The following is a 13,787-nucleotide window of genomic DNA, read 5'->3' on the forward strand; positions in this document are numbered from 1 at the left end:
ACCCTATCACTTTATAAGTAATCAGTACGACTACGTAAGGGTGGGCCACACTAGCATTTTTTCTTTTTTACCAATTCTATTATTCTATGTTTCTCAATATCTTTTAAAACGTTCTAGGCAAATGCCCTCTTAATAATATGTTTTATATCTCTACGGCGTTGAAAACGGTGAATTGTCTGAATGAATATTTACTTTGACGCCCTCCAGTCCGAGTACCCTTTTTTTTCCCTCAAGGACTCTGGTATACACGTGTCCAACCCATAAGATTTCAACAAGGAATAACACTATGCTGTACCAACATTCCTTTCCTTGATTGTAACACAACAATGCCTCTCTTCAAAGGCAATTCAACGTGAGATCAGCATTGTATAGCCCGATAATTTTCGGTAATTCAACAGGCCTGTTATGACAAGCAAATATAGTATGTTTAGAACAATAACACGAGAAAGTTTTCTGACCATCATCAAAGACAAAATGTGCCTTAAACAGTATCTCATCTCATCGCTCGGTTTACACAGAGCTTGTGAAAAATGTCGACAGCATTTTTTGCTCTGGTGTTGTGCACTTTTGATCACTGATACTTCTAGTAACTGAGCGACTTTTGAAGATAATTTTATCCTCTGTAAGCGTTACAAGCACTTTTCTGTAAGAGTTTCAAAAACGGGAAAGAGGTTTAATAACTATCGAAATTATTGACTTTTACGCTGCGCTATGCGTGTATCCGAACTATTCCATTAGATTTCTAATGCTCATTTCCACCACTTTTAATACATTCATACACTATGTAAACACAGTCTACATAGGTAAGTACTTTGACTAGATACAGTACGGGTATTTGAGTTCTATAAAGTGTTGCCTATTATTAAAGTATGCGCAAACAATCCTATGTGTAAATCTTATCAATTAGGATTATAGTGGACTAAATTAAATAGTGAGACTGTAAAAAGATGTTGAATGTCTTTATTTCGACTTAATTTTTGGGTCTCTTTTACATCTTTTCAAATAAGTAATTTGTTTAGAGAAAAGGCATGTCTGAGGCCTTGTAAATAAATATGGGCAGATAGGAGAATACATGTAGTGTTGTTTAGGTGAATAATTACATATGTTTGGCCTAGGTAATTACAGAGGACATCACACTAAGCACAAACTTTTACTTATTCCTGTCGCTTAAATTATATGTATACACTATGGCATAGAAAAAGTACCTCCACATTATTCATAAAGGAAGTGAGTGATTATGTGCTGGACTAGCTACATTTCATTGGCATAACCTTCGAGAGCTTGAAATGATTCACTTGCAACACAGGTAGACTGAAAGATGTTCCACAACGACTAACCAAATAGAATGCATTCCGGACCACGCTACCGGAACTATCACGTGAAATTTATTTTAAATTTTCTCTATCCTAGAAACATAATAACAACAAAATATATAGTCGCTTTGTCCGAGTGGTTAAGGAGTGAGACTAGAAATCTCATACGCTCTGCGTGCGCAGGTTCAAATCCTGCAGGCGACGTTATTTTTTCTTTATTGTTTTATACAGTGCGTGTAGACGAAATGTGTTTTCGAATACTCTTCATGACGCATATTGTCGTCTGTATAAACAAAAAAAAAAAATGTCGTCTGTTGTTACGTGATTCTCTCAGCACGCAATCATCTCTACATCGTCTCCATCGAGGGTGTCTTTCACTTTGTGATTGCCTGCCGCATAAAATGTTATTTTTGGTCAGCCGCTTTGTCACAGCTCTCTCTCTCTCTCTCATGAATTACGATCTCTTGAAGAAGTATGGCATGTTTTGCTCAATCTGAAATTACCAAACGATAATATATTCACGGTGAACTATACAATAGAAATGCAGTGTAATGGAAACTCTATGGAGATATCACTGGTATACGATCATTAATGTCGAAGCTTGGTGTACTGACAACGCTTTACAACAGCTTCAGTCCTCAGTTATTTAAAGATCGCTCTACAAATTGCAGAATGTTATCATGCCTCCCAGGCGAATACAATCATTAAAGAGGTTTCACATCTTTAAATATATATATATAGCCCACCTCTGAAGTTAAAGCAACCTCAGTGTTTTTATCCTGTTCTTTCTTGCCCTCACATTATTTTCCTGTACATCTGTTTAATAAACGTTATCATGTTGAGTACTATCTTTCTGTAGCTGTAACTTATCTTCAGAGACGTTAATAACGCCAACCCCACAGTCTTGTTCTGTTAATTGGTCTTCATCATATCTGTCACAGCTCACAGTCATTACACAGAATCTCTATCGCAGCAAGACACAGGCTAGTTGCCTTGCTGAAAATTCTTATACTATTTGTAAGCTAGACTACCTTATTTTTTCTTTCCTCATATTTAACTACTTAACGATTTATGCAACGCCCCTTGAATTTATATCAAATAATAAAATTGTAACCTGAATTTATACAAAAGAGAATTGCAATGAGGTTAAAGTAAGTTTGGGTTGTTTATTGAAACTAAACACGAGACGGGCGATTAGGATAAGACGTTGGTTCTATAATTACCAGAAGTATAAGTTACGGCAATGACAACAAGAAGCACTTTTATTAGATAATATGTAAGGTGCAGATGGACGAGTAGGTGGGAATAGGTAAATAGAACGCGAGTTAAACAAATTTGTTTGAAAAGCATATGCTGTAATTATATATATAAATTCGAAGAAAGCAGTTAGAATCACTGAATATTGTAAACCACGGATGAGGTAATATTATATGGGTTGCTGCAGAGCCCTGCCGATGGAGACATGGTTCCTTACACATATCTACTAACCTCATCGCTAAAAATAAGGCCAGATTATCATTTATAACCTTTGATAGCTGATGTATCCACATCAATGTTTTAACTAATCCACTCTTTAAAGAAAACTGAGACATAACCACTATGATCTAAGACAAATCATTATAAAATAACAACGCTCTTCTCATTTAATAAAACGGTATCTTTTAAGCTCGTTTAATACTTTGCTATTGCAACGGATAAATCAATAGCATTAAAACTAAAGTATCTCCTCCTTTTAGTCACGTAACAAAAAAATCCTTGAGTTGGAACTTTATTGGAACAAGCGGAGGTGACTGAATGCGTGCTTTCACAAGGAGTACGTGCGATTGCTCGAGCAGACCTTTAATTCTGCTTTTACCAAAGATGGTATCCATTAAACGGTTATACCGTAGGAAAGAAAGACCGCAGTTATCAATGATAGTCATATAAGTTTCACTATATCAGTAAGCGATAAGGCTGACAACCCGATGATGGGATTTAAGGAACCTCTGTTTAACTAAGGGCGTATACTCCAGAATAGACAATGTTTGAATCACAACTTTCTTGAAGAAGGCGATGTGTTTTGTATTTTAGACAGTGGAGCTACTGATAATGAATCACAGTATCAAAACCTTCACCAGGTGCTCTATTTTAAAGCTTGAGATAAGACTGTTCTTGACAGCTATAAGGATGTTTAGCCCACTTGTTATTATTATCGCGAAGCCGATCATATGAGAAATATCTTCTCGTATAGAAAATTATTCGTTTTCGTTGTGAAAAAGCTAGTCATCCGCAGCGTCAATGGAGAGCTACAGATTTCCCTCAAAATCATTTCTTGCAGGACAAACTTTTGAAAATGGTTTTAATGCCTATGAACAACTAATTACTAGCTGTTTTAAGCCAACTCAATGATACTAGGTCTGAAAATAGACTGAGAAATATGCTCTTTTTTTTTTTCTAAAAATCAACAACAATATAACAAAAAGAATAAAAACAAAAAAAAAGCAACCGCTAACACTAACAATGATGAATTAGTCTAATATAGAGCCTCACTTTCGCGGAATGAATGTAAACAAATAACTAACGAAGGCTCAAACTCAACAAAAATGAGGACGTATATGATTCCTAAGTGTCAGTTGCACTGTTAATTGTAAGAGCTAACTCACCGTATTTGTTATAATGATACATCCTGATCGCTTAATATGCCTATCCTATTCTTTTGGTACAGAATCTTGCAGCTGCTATATCGAAGTTCAGAAGGTGGTAATTTACAACCACTTCCTTTAAGTACGTCCTGCGAATATTTTATAGTTTTTTATTGTGCTTAATGGCTGTTATATTGTTAAGTTGATGGTTTCTTGTATGTTTTTTACATAGCTATAGTACTGTAGCATAGCTCTACTCTCTTTTTTTACATATCCTTCCGATCCTAGGCATGAGCATACATTGCAGTCCATTGACGAGCTATGAATAACAGTATAAGATACCATGATGATTAATAAATTCACATCGTTAGCTTACTCAATATTTTTGTTACCTTGTTCAATGGCGCCTTTTTCATCTTCCTTCCAATGAGAAGCAACGTCATTAGCCAAAGGGTCGTCAGGATTAGGTGCTGATAGTAGTGCTTGTATGGAAAGCAGAACAGTACGAATTTGTAAAGCAGGAGACCATTTATCTATTACATATCGTTACAGGTCAAATATCAGTGATACTTCGTAACAATAATCAACTTTCATTTTGTCTTTTCCTTTACCTTTAAGAATATCTAAGCAAATACGACCTAGTTTATCAATATTGGGATGGTAAATCTTGGTTAAGAAACGAACTTTGGGTGGTCCCATTGGGTAATCCTCGGGTAAAAATAACTCTAACCGGAAAACGCCGCCTAAGTATACGATGTCCAAGAGGGCAAAATGATTAGCAAATGAGTGACGGAAGAGAGTAACTGCTCATAGCTGTGCTTTATAGTTCCAACCTTCAAAAGGAGACTGGCTTGGGCCAGCAATAATGACATCGAAGTAACGTAAGTTTTCCTCATGTGGTGTAGCACTAATTCCAGGTGCAGGATCAGCTAACAAACGTTCAGTCTCCTAAAATTGCACAAAAGAAAGAGATAAACATGTTAGGCCCTAAAAGGGCTATTTTCGAAGTGAATCATCGGTAAGTCCTTCCAGTTACCTTCACAATTCTTTTTGGAAGAGCCATTTTATATTTTTACCAACAAAGGTGAAAACAATTGAAAGAAAATGGTTGCTGTTCAGAAAAATGGATAATGAATTGTTTGATAGTCCGCAACTGATTACCGTTTCTCCTGTTCGAGCTCTTCTACGATCTTTTTTATTCCAGCATTCGTATTCAAACTCTACTTTAATGAATTTTAACTTCTTTCCAAAATATTGCATATAGTCAAGTTTCTAAAGCTTTCCTTTTTCCAAGAAGGAGAGTTGTAGTGAAAATCATAAAGTAGTGAGATTCTAGTGCTAAAGTGGACTCAGGTACATTGATCTGTTCCTTCAGGAACTGCTTTAACCGGTGAAGAGCTGAAGATCAGAATAGAAAAATGTTTCAACTCTTTCAGTTAAAACTGCTCCCGAAAGCCTATGAATGGATAATAATATACTGATCCATAAATTGTTTCTCCTATCATAATAAATTCTTTTGGAGGTAGACATTCCCAATAGGGTAGACTATCGCTGATAAATCATTACGCACTAACACAACCGTTGAATGCAGACGCCAGCATTGTCTTCGCACATAGACAATAAAAAGATAGTTTCTGTTCATTAATCTTATTATTACTAGCATATATGACTGTCTCACGGCAAAGCTAGTTTATAATGATTTGCATTGTGCGTTTTACATCAAATACTATTACATCAGCTCGCATCCTTTTTTATTATTTTATTTTTTTCTTTCAAATGAAGGTCTATTTGCTTTTCAAAGTTACCAATCAATTGCTCGAAAAAATTGCTATTGTACAGTTCAATACAGTGAGAAATTTACATTAAGATACTAATTGATTGAACCGACTGTACTTTCTCGCAATGCATTATTATTGTTTTGTTATTCTTAGCCGACATTCCGACAAAAGGGAGATTCCACTGTTATCTAATACCATCCCTTCTTATTTCATTACTTGTCTTTGTTCAGCAACCAAATCAAATTTATTACCTACTACATCACATTGAATAGCATTTAACACTATAAAATCCAATGACTAGTCAAGTTATGTCGAAAAGATATTGAAAAACGAGGTTATAGCCATGCATGTTTTGAGCTTCGTAAGAGAGTAAAGTCGTATAGTCATCCTGTCCAGCTGTATCTAAATTTCGAAATTTATGACCTCTGTATACCTGCCAGGTGATGTTCAATCGACAAACATTTCTATCCCTTTTCAATTTATTTTTCGAAAAACCTCTTGAAGGGTTTCTTACTGATGTAGCAGATGATATCAGTCTATCTTCTTGTTAATTGACGCGGATTTGTGTACTGTATGCTTTTTTTTTTTATATTTTGGAGAAAAAGAATAGGCTAACGTAGCCGATCCGTCATCCTATTTGTCAAACTTGCCAGGAAGACACAAAAATTAAGGAAGCTAAATTGCAATGCTATTATGTACTAGGAGTCCACTCCAGTAAACGGCACTAACATGTAAGAACTTTATGTAGTAGTTGTAAAAACCAAAGGTCTTCTAAATCCCTTTTTTTGTTTATCGGACTGTCATTTCATTAAAAATAGCGACAAAGGGTATATGACGGATTTATAGATCAATCCTACATATATGGAAGAGAGAAAATGCAAACGAACTGGAAAAGCATTATGACATGAACAAACCCCGGCAATGCGTTTGGTCCGTATCTTTCAGATGCTTTACACCGCTGAGCGTGATCTCCAGATGACAAATGGTCGTTGAACTGCATTATCTGTGGACAGCTACATTACCAATAGTTATAGACCGTGATTTTTCAAAGAACTTGTAAGCGTAACATAAACTAATAAGCGTTAATATACTTTTCTGGAGATATTCTAACCAGAACCATTTTCAAATGCTGCCAACAACGAAGTGGAAGTTGAACTAAGCGTTGTACCTGCAAGATAAAATATATCTTAGAGATAGTCATTGTACGAAACACCCAATATATCTTCTAGTACAGTAGATCACAGTTATAATAATGGTTCCCTTCCTTCGTTTTAGTTATAAATTTAGATATAAAGTTCACTCCTTACATTGCTCATTGAGCTCGACGGTCGACAACAGCTTACTAAGTTTCTTTTTTCTTTTTTATTTAAATGTGAGATATTCTTAAGATTTTTATAGACCAAGATAGAACGAGACCGAAAAAGTCAGATAATTTTTATTTCAATTTTGAGAACATGAAGGCTTTATATATTTTTCAGAGAATTAGCTGAGCTTATAGAGGATGTTAGGAAGATGTAGTTACAACTAATGAGTACTAATGGATCTAACGAGAGATTAGTGAAGGAGTGTTCTTACACTGTTATGGATCTGATACCAGTTTGACTTGTGAACAATTGCTTAATCGACGATTCAACTCTAAGTTGACAGCCGTTTATGCTGTGTTTGAATTAATTAAGTGTTTCGATACCGTAGACAGTGATCGGGACATGACAAAATGCAGGTACAATTTATTCAACAAAAAGAAAGCAAAAGCTATAGATCAGAGAGTTGAAGTAATTGATAACGCTATAAAGAGCAAATATGAGCAGCTACAACATAAATACTAATTCCTTGATACGCAGGTGCTGACTCAAAGCCGAGGATGTGGTGTCGTGCCTCAAAATAGGTGATACTAATTAGTAACCTTATGTAACAATATAAAGTATAAAAGACAAGTAATATAAAATGAAGCTAAAGGGCGAACTTTTTCCCTTTCTTAAAACAAAACCAGGATCGTAGTAATAAAATAAGAAAATAAGAACCTAATTAAAGAAGCTATCCTCGTAGGCACAACAGTGGTAGGAACCGTCAAACGCACCTCATAATGTGCGTAATATAACAAAAAAAAGAAAAATTCCCCAACGGGGAATCGAACCCCGGCCATGTCGGTGAAAGCGACAGATCCTAGCTACTGGACCATTGAGGATGATATATTTTACTGTAATGGTAAATAATTGTCGTAGTACGAATTAGAATTCAGTCACGTGATTAGAAGTAGCTCATAATGACGATTGGGTATCTTAAGAATCGGAGTTGATAGAGAGAATAAGGTGTGCAAATATAATTAAGAAAGCGTATAAAGTACTTTAATACGAATGCAATGAAGTATTGTACTTATTATACGAGAGCGAAAGGATCTTTGTTGTTCCCGCCCACCACTCCTCTCTTATTCTCTTTGCTCTTTCTACTGTCTCATTCAAGAAGTGAAGTTAAAAACTTTTATTATTTCCATATATTATATATTTTTTCGTAGCACAAATTCGATAAATAAAGTATGAAAAGTTGGTAACAACATAAGATCCTGAGCTCGAAGTATGATACTCGGTTGTCACTACTACTTTCCTAATTCCACTATAAGCTCAGTTTAACCTCGCATTCATATGAAAGACCATTCAATTTCTAAACCAAAATAAAATCATCCAAGAACTATTGTTCGGTCTCGCTGACTCACTCAGTCTCTACATTTAAAACTTACTAAATTATAACTCTACATTTAAAACTTACTAAATTATAACTCCTGATATCTAAGAATATCACAGATACTTCAATAGTGATGATCATGGTATTCAACTTTTTTGAATAAAACGAGACCTTTTTCCTGATGTATGACTTATCTATGATTTTTTTTTTAGACATATTATGTCGAGTTACCTCTTAAAAGCTACAATTCACTGTGTATATTTGCCGATTCGGATCAAGCCGTTATGAATGGCAAGATCACACTCTCGTTCTTGCATGTTGACAATCAACATAAAAAGATAACCAGTTCCTTACAGTCTTAAAAATCAAATTTTGTAAGCATTCAGCTTTTTTTCGTCGGTGGTGGAACAATATCTGAGTACGAGAAGTTCAGAGTAGCCATATAGATCCTACCACATTTTACCACTATTTACCCTCGGGTGCATTTGTTAGTGGTAGAACCACCAATACTGAAGTAAATGAGTAGCAGCCCAGAGACACGACTGAAGAAATGTCAATTGAAATAGTATGAGTTTAGTGCACTTTTCAAATGTTTCCATGTCATCTGAAGAAGAAGAAGAAGAAGAAGAGGATGAAATGCTAGATTCTTGGATGAATATCTATAATCGCTACTAGAATGATAGCAATGTTGGCATGAACAAGGTGAACCAAGATATATAAGCAAGGATCAGAGCCAAAATGATTGTATTTTGCTTGCGCCTCAATTATTATGGCTGACGCTTTTATGAATATTCTCTTCTTCCTATGGTAGCTTTTAGACCGAGTTTCTATGAACAGATTGGTCTCAGTACAGATTGACTGCTCAGAGAAAGCTGGCAGTGAAGAGCTTCTGTCGAAAAGTTTCCCATATTCGATTATGGAATATTACGCCTCAGTTCGCAAGCGGCTTCAAATACCTATACATGAGGGAATATGCGTATGATAACCTTTACACATTGCATTCATTTACTGTTTGAATTTTTTGTTTTATTTTGAACATCCTCACTCAGCTTAAGTACATTATTTTTTGTTTTTTTTTTTTTTTTTGTATAATACAGAAGTAGAACTCCTCAAACTGTTGATTCTCTGATAGCCCGACTTAACTTTGTAATGTTTTGGAACAAATAAAAAAGGTGTTGATATAGTTGTCTCCTCCATAATTTTCGATTTTATTTGCACCAGTCCGAAACCCTTCCTCTATTTTGTCTCAATAATTACAGAGACAAATCTGTGATTATGTTATAAAAGCCAAGCATGCCGTACAATCTCTTCTTTACAGCCTGCTCGCTAAAATGCAACTTGAAGGATATGATCAGTCGATACTTTCGCTGTCACCACTGATTTTAGTTAATCATCTGTTGTTTTCAAGGCGGCGGGAAAGTCTGTATCAAATCTATAAGAAGGAGCCTCTGCTTCCATAACCAAAATTTCTTCCCATTTGTGCTGTCTGTTTTAGGAATTCTTTTTTCTGCTTTGTATCCATTTGTCGAGGCGCTAATAAGTCTTTATCACGGTCAAATCCTCGTTTTGTTACATCTTCTTCATCTGTCAGTTTAGACTTCTTCTTTTTCTTTCTATTCTGTTGATGCATTTCCAATAATGACATAGGCCTAGTTTGCATCTACGAATAGGAAGAAACATAAAGCTTAATTCGTGTAAAGAGATAGCTTCTCAGAGACAAAAAAAAAGCCTACGTTAATTTCTTCTACTTGTCTTCTTTTAACCTCATCTAATTGCGACGGTGGTGCTTGAGAATGAACCGATGCACCAGCTTTGCGCTTGACACCTGTTCTTTGTTCCTCAGCTAAACGGTGTTCTCTTTCAGCGGGTGTTTCTGTCCAGGCGGTTGAATCACGTTCTGCTGCTGACATTGTACTACTACTGCCCGAAGCAAAGCCCCTCGATCTTGAAGAGTTGGCATTTTTCAGGTAGTCGACTTCAGGAGGCACCAGCATCCATTCTGGTCTTTCCACTTTCTGGATATCTTGTTCTTTCTTTTCCATGGCTTCTTTACTTTGTCTTGCTCGTTGTTCAATCGCTTGAATAGCCGATAATTTTGAAGCTTCTTGCGGATCATATTCAGAAGTGGAAGGTAAAACAGGCCCTACCAGGTCATCATCGTCACTTTCACTAGGTTGCATTTGTGTGGACAAAGGTAAAGGTAAAGGACCAGGCGGTAATGCAGGTCCTATCGGACCTCGTCGTCGTGCACCACCTGTATTTGTTACTGTTGCTGTTTCAGACTGATGTTGTTGACGCTGGCGGCGTTCTTCCAGTAGTTCAGGTGGCAAAACAGGGGCAAAGTCATCAGGATTTGCATTTACAACATTATCCACTGCAGCTGGAAGAGGTGGTGTAGTAGAACGCGGTGAAGTAGCCAAAGCTGGTCCAACAAGATCCTCCTCTTCAGAAATGTTGATTTCAGCACTGTCTGTCTGTGGCTTTCTAACTGATTTCACTTCCATTGTGGGCGCTTTTTCATCCTCATCTGTATCATGTTTGTTGATTTCTATCTTGTCACCACTTTGTTCGTTTGCCGTTCTATTAAGTAGATGAGACGGTATTTGAGGTCCAATTTCTGTACTCAAAGGTTGAGTGTTTTCATCGTCTGATAAAGCGACAACTATCTCATCACCACTAGTTTTCTCTTCCTCTTTTTGTTTTTTCTTCAAGCGATCCGGAGGGATCGATGGGCCGATCATTTTGTATTAATTACTAAACTGTGAAAAAGAGGAAAATGTTTTTGTTTGCTACATTAGTGCGATTTTTCTATTCTCCACCAGCAATAAGAGAGGAACATTGTTGCTTGCATAATTTTTTTTTTTTTTTTTTTTTTATTTCTTTATCTTGAGTAATTTATTTCACACAGCAATGGCTCCTCGCATATCTCAAGCCGTATTGCTTTTGACAGGTGCAATAACAGGTCTAGCTACTATTGCAGCCATATCCTATTATAAGAACAAAAAAAGGAATCGATCCGCAAACAACACACGGACAACACGGTCAACAGCTACAGCAACAGAATCAACAACAGGTAGATCTAACACTGTCACTGGAAATACCAGTAGATCTGCAGCCCGATTGCGACGAGCACGATCTATTCGTCGAAGAACGAGAAATGAGGATCAAGGACGATCGCAACTCATACCTGCAGGTGCATCGTCAAATAGCAATAACAATAACAATAACAATAACACGAACACCAACGTTGACGACTTATTCTTATCTGATACAGAGGAGGAGCTTGTTAGTGGAAGAATACTTTCTCTCTTCAAAGAATGGAGCGAGGATGACAATAAAAACTTACTCAATTTACTTTATGCTATATCTGAAAATCAATCAATGAAGGGTAAGGGTGAAAAGAAAGTGAGAAAAACACACTTTTCAATATTCAAAAATCTTGATATAACTTTTTTGATTTGTGTTCTTGGGGATCAATCTATTCAGAGGGTTATATTCACCGTAAGTACTCAATAAATCGATAAATGAAAACGGTACACTCCTTTTCCATTCTTCCTCACAACTACGAATCATCAAAACTTTCCTCTAGGTGGTATCACTTGTAACAAATGCAATATGTCACCTATACGAGGTGTTCGATACAAATGTGCCAACTGTGTCGATTTTGATCTCTGCGAAATGTGTGAAGGATCTAAGACACATATTAATACTCATGTTTTTCTCAAAATAAGGATTCCTATACCGCCCTTAGCCAATCCTCGAAATGCTCTACTATCACCTTTATATCCAGGAAAACATCGCAGTAAAATCTCTTCATCTTCTCTAGCATACACATTAACAAGTGAAAGATATAAAAAGTTAGAACAGAGTTCCCATTGTGAGTAGTACAGATGAGTAGTATTCCTTTACGGTTTTGATACGCTTGCTGAATGGACTTTACCACCCTTAGTTGATCAAGTAGAATTGGAGGCACTTTACGAGCAATATAAGTCCTTATCTACCGTTGATAAAGATGGAGGAGGCATCGATCAGGACACATTCCGGCAATGCTTGGGTCCTCTAGGCCTGGAAAAGAGTTTAGTTACAGAGAGAATATTCGCATTTTTTGATCAAGATGGGGACGGAACCATTACCTTTGATGAATTAGTAGCAGGGTTAAGTGTATTGTGTAAAGGAAACTTTGACGAAAAAATAGAACGTAAGAATAGTTTTAAATATATTAAAGGACGACGACAATTACTTACTCTTAGAAAAACAACGACTAGATGCCTTCAAAGGCTATGATTTGGACGGAGACGGTTATATCTCAAAGGATGAACTTTACAGAATGTACAAGTCTTACTTTTATTTATCCATGGAATTGGTGCGAGATGTTGTGAGCGCCATGGAGGATGAAATGATGGATTCGTTTGAATTTTCAGCCTCACAACCTGTAAGCGCCGCATTCAACGTGGCCATGCCTTCCAGTTCAATTACAAGAAGACACCGTCCATCAAGCGATACGAGCAGTACTACGGATCATGACAGTAGTAGCAGCAGTAGTAGCGAAAGTGAGAGTGAAAATGATAGTAGTCGAAGTGAGAACGACAGTAGTAGTGAAGACAGTGATGACTCAAGTGCTAGTGATGACGAAGATGAGGAAGAAAAGCAAGTTAGTACAGATGTCACTAGTGATGATAGTGATGGTGATGATCTCGAAAATACAAGCAGTAGTCATAGCGACAGTGATGAAGAGCAGCAAGAAGACGAGGATGAAGCGACTACATCCATTCAACACCCCATGGATCCATCCTCTTCTTCTTCTGTTCATTGCAACCACCACCACATCAATTTCAAGAAACAGCCAAAGCGGCCAAGACGTTCTAAGAAATCAAGGTATCCGGAAAAAGAAGACCATTTTCTACAACAATCTAATAGAGAAGCGGAACATGCGAGGGCACTCTCTACAGTTTCTCAAAGCGAATTGAATGAAATAGCCGACAGTGCTCTGAGGGCTGATAGTCAACACTTCTTCATGGTTTCTCCAAAACAAAAAAGTGATAATACTAACAATAAGTCAAAAAGCAAAAACAAACAGGATGCTTCAGGTGAATTAGAGAAGCAGAGTAAAAAGAAGGCCTGGAAAGAGAGATTCCCTATTATGGAAACAATGTCTCAAGGAGCTATTCATGAAATGGTTGATAACACATTTGCTAACATTCAAACTGAAAGAGAGGGCTACATCAGCTTTAGAGAATTTAGAGAATGTGTACAGCATGATCCCAGTATTGTAAGCTGGTTCGAAGCATTAGGCACTGTATTCTAGTTACTAGATTATTAAGTTGTTATGTAAAGAAGCTAAAATATACCCTATTTTTTTGAATTTTCTTTCTTTGAACATACTAATGTTCAGTATT

The 13,787-nt window shown here is 36.5% G+C and overlaps 4 protein-coding genes and 2 non-coding genes across 6 annotated transcripts; 2 read left to right on the forward strand and 4 right to left on the reverse strand.

Annotated features, from left to right (window-relative positions):
• The first annotated feature begins 1,435 nt into the window (after positions 1–1,435).
• On the forward strand, positions 1,436–1,517 carry BDF20DRAFT_t109. Its single transcript has one exon. It is a non-coding gene; the product is annotated as a tRNA-Ser (tRNA).
• A 2,475-nt stretch (positions 1,518–3,992) lies between these two features.
• BDF20DRAFT_877133 (ubiquitin-conjugating enzyme E2 N) lies at positions 3,993–5,025 on the reverse strand. The gene is made up of 5 exons (XM_053081421.1): positions 4,971–5,025; positions 4,768–4,882; positions 4,546–4,677; positions 4,327–4,467; positions 3,993–4,253 (listed from the first exon to the last, which is right to left on the reverse strand). The coding sequence occupies exons 1-5, from the start codon at positions 4,995–4,997 to the stop codon at positions 4,219–4,221; spliced, it is 450 nt and encodes a 149-aa protein (XP_052934637.1). The 5' UTR covers positions 4,998–5,025; the 3' UTR covers positions 3,993–4,218.
• Positions 5,026–7,825: 2,800 nt separating this feature from the next.
• BDF20DRAFT_t113 lies at positions 7,826–7,897 on the reverse strand. Its single transcript has one exon. It is a non-coding gene; the product is annotated as a tRNA-Glu (tRNA).
• A 545-nt stretch (positions 7,898–8,442) lies between these two features.
• BDF20DRAFT_877135 (uncharacterized protein) lies at positions 8,443–9,055 on the reverse strand (the record flags this gene model as incomplete). The annotated part of the gene is made up of 2 exons (XM_053081422.1): positions 8,820–9,055; positions 8,443–8,765 (listed from the first exon to the last, which is right to left on the reverse strand). A coding segment is annotated over exon 2 (157 nt), but the record flags the coding sequence as incomplete, so codon positions are not given.
• A 409-nt stretch (positions 9,056–9,464) lies between these two features.
• Positions 9,465–11,274, reverse strand: BDF20DRAFT_877137 (uncharacterized protein). Its single transcript, XM_053081423.1, has 2 exons — positions 10,125–11,274; positions 9,465–10,051 (listed from the first exon to the last, which is right to left on the reverse strand). Exons 1-2 carry the CDS (start codon positions 11,130–11,132, stop codon positions 9,824–9,826), a joined length of 1,236 nt encoding a protein of 411 aa, XP_052934639.1. The 5' UTR covers positions 11,133–11,274; the 3' UTR covers positions 9,465–9,823.
• Positions 11,275–11,301: 27 nt separating this feature from the next.
• BDF20DRAFT_914127 (uncharacterized protein) lies at positions 11,302–13,696 on the forward strand (the record flags this gene model as incomplete). The annotated part of the gene is made up of 5 exons (XM_053084146.1): positions 11,302–11,779; positions 11,878–11,892; positions 11,981–12,268; positions 12,341–12,589; positions 12,642–13,696. 5 exons carry the CDS (start codon positions 11,302–11,304, stop codon positions 13,694–13,696), a joined length of 2,085 nt encoding a protein of 694 aa, XP_052934640.1.
• Between the last annotated feature and the right edge of the window lie 91 nt (positions 13,697–13,787).

This window comes from Mycotypha africana (assembly GCF_025528875.1).
Source record: "Mycotypha africana strain NRRL 2978 chromosome Unknown BDF20scaffold_7, whole genome shotgun sequence".
Taxonomy (NCBI): domain Eukaryota; kingdom Fungi; phylum Mucoromycota; class Mucoromycetes; order Mucorales; family Mycotyphaceae; genus Mycotypha; species Mycotypha africana.